This window comes from Lepidochelys kempii, chromosome 13 (genome assembly GCF_965140285.1).
Source record: "Lepidochelys kempii isolate rLepKem1 chromosome 13, rLepKem1.hap1, whole genome shotgun sequence".
Taxonomy (NCBI): Eukaryota; Metazoa; Chordata; order Testudines; family Cheloniidae; genus Lepidochelys; species Lepidochelys kempii.
In genome coordinates this window covers 32695637-32697261 of record NC_136392.1, presented here as the reverse complement: position 1 = coordinate 32697261, position 1625 = coordinate 32695637, and the positions used below count along the sequence as shown (strand labels likewise).

The window sequence follows — 1625 nt, the reverse complement described above, 5'->3', positions numbered from 1 at the left end:
TCTATAAATCTCCTCACTGTATTTTCCACTGAATGCATCCGATGAAGTGAGCTGTAGCTCACGAAAGCTCATGCTCAAATAAATTGGTTAGTCTCTAAGGTGCCACAGGTACTCCTTTTCTTTTTGCAAATACAGACTAACATGGCTGCTACTCTGAAACCTAATATGGGTAGTAAGACATTCCATTTCTCTCAGTTCGTCAGTGGTGTTCAACCTTCTTCCAGTAGATGGTGTTTGGTTTTGTGACCACAATGATGAAAGCCATTCATTGATGTAGGACTGCATTATAAAGGCTGGGTCTAGTCCCTGAATTGTTCTGGTTTATTGTCTGTCTGTGCTTGATTGGTGCACTGTGCTTTCTCTAGACACTGCACACATGGCAGATGTTGAGAGGGGAAACCAAAGCGATGTTACAGAATTCATCCTCCGCGGGTTCAGGATCCTCTACCCATTCCAGATTGGTCCCTTTGTGCTGGTTCTGCTAACGTACCTCACCACCCTGGCTGGGAACACCCTGGTCATTTTCACCATTCTGGTTGACCAAGGCCTTCACACCCCCATGTATTTCTTCCTAGGGAACTTGTCCTTCTTGGATATCTGGTACACATCCAACATCGTCCCCAAAATGCTGCAAGGTTTCCTGGCTGAGAAGGGTGTGGCGATTTCCTTCAGCGACTGTGTCATGCAGCTTTATATCTTTGGCTCCCAGGCAGCCACCGAGATCCTCCTGCTAACGGTGATGGCCTACGATCGCTACTTGGCAATATGCAGGCCGCTACGTTACACATCCCTCATGAAGACGAGGGAGTGCATTAAGCTGGCATCCTGCTCTTGGCTGGGTGGCTTCCTCTTCAACCCAGTGATAATGGCCTGGATTTACAGACTACGTTTCTGTGGCCCTAATGAAATCGACCATTTCTTTTGTGACTTCATGCCCCTGGTCAAGCTGTCATGCAGTGACACCCACCTGATCACCTTAGCGGCATTCTTGCTGTCCTCTACAGCCACCCTGATCCCCTTCCTGCTAACCCTGACATCCTACTCATTCATCATCACGGCAATAGTAAAAAACCCTTCCAGCACTGGGAGGCAGAAGGCCTTTTCCACCTGCACCTCCCACCTTATTGTGGTCAGCACTTTCTATGGGGCTCTGGCCATGGTCTACATGGTGCCGACGGCAAGCGCAACCATCAACCTAAACAAAATATTCTCCCTTCTCTACAGCCTGGTCACCCCATTGCTCAACCCCCTGGTCTACTCCCTGAGAAACAAGGATGTGAATGATGCTCTGAAGACAGTGGCCACTAGACTGTTGGATTTTCGAAGGAGGTAGAGCCAAAAAGGGAGCATGAGGGATTTAAAAATTAAAACTACAGTAGAACCTCAGAGTTACGAACCCCTCGGGAATAGAGGTTGTTCATAACTCTGACATGTTTGTAACTCTGAGCACAACATTATGGTTGTTCTTTCAAAAGTTTACAACTGAACATTGACTTAGTACAGCTTGGAAACTTTACTGTGCAGAAGAAAAATTTTGCTTTCCCTTTAATTTTTTTAGTAGTTTATGTTTAACACAGCACTGTGCTGTATTTGTTTTTTGTTTTTTTTCCCTTCTGCTGCTGCCT

At 46.3% G+C, this 1625-nt stretch overlaps 1 protein-coding gene across 1 annotated transcript; it reads left to right on the top strand.

The window, feature by feature from the left end:
• Positions 1-376: 376 nt before the first annotated feature.
• Positions 377-1333, top strand: LOC140897356 (olfactory receptor 11A1). The gene has a single exon (XM_073309895.1). It carries the CDS (start codon positions 377-379, stop codon positions 1331-1333), a length of 957 nt encoding a protein of 318 aa, XP_073165996.1.
• The last annotated feature ends 292 nt before the right edge of the window (positions 1334-1625 follow it).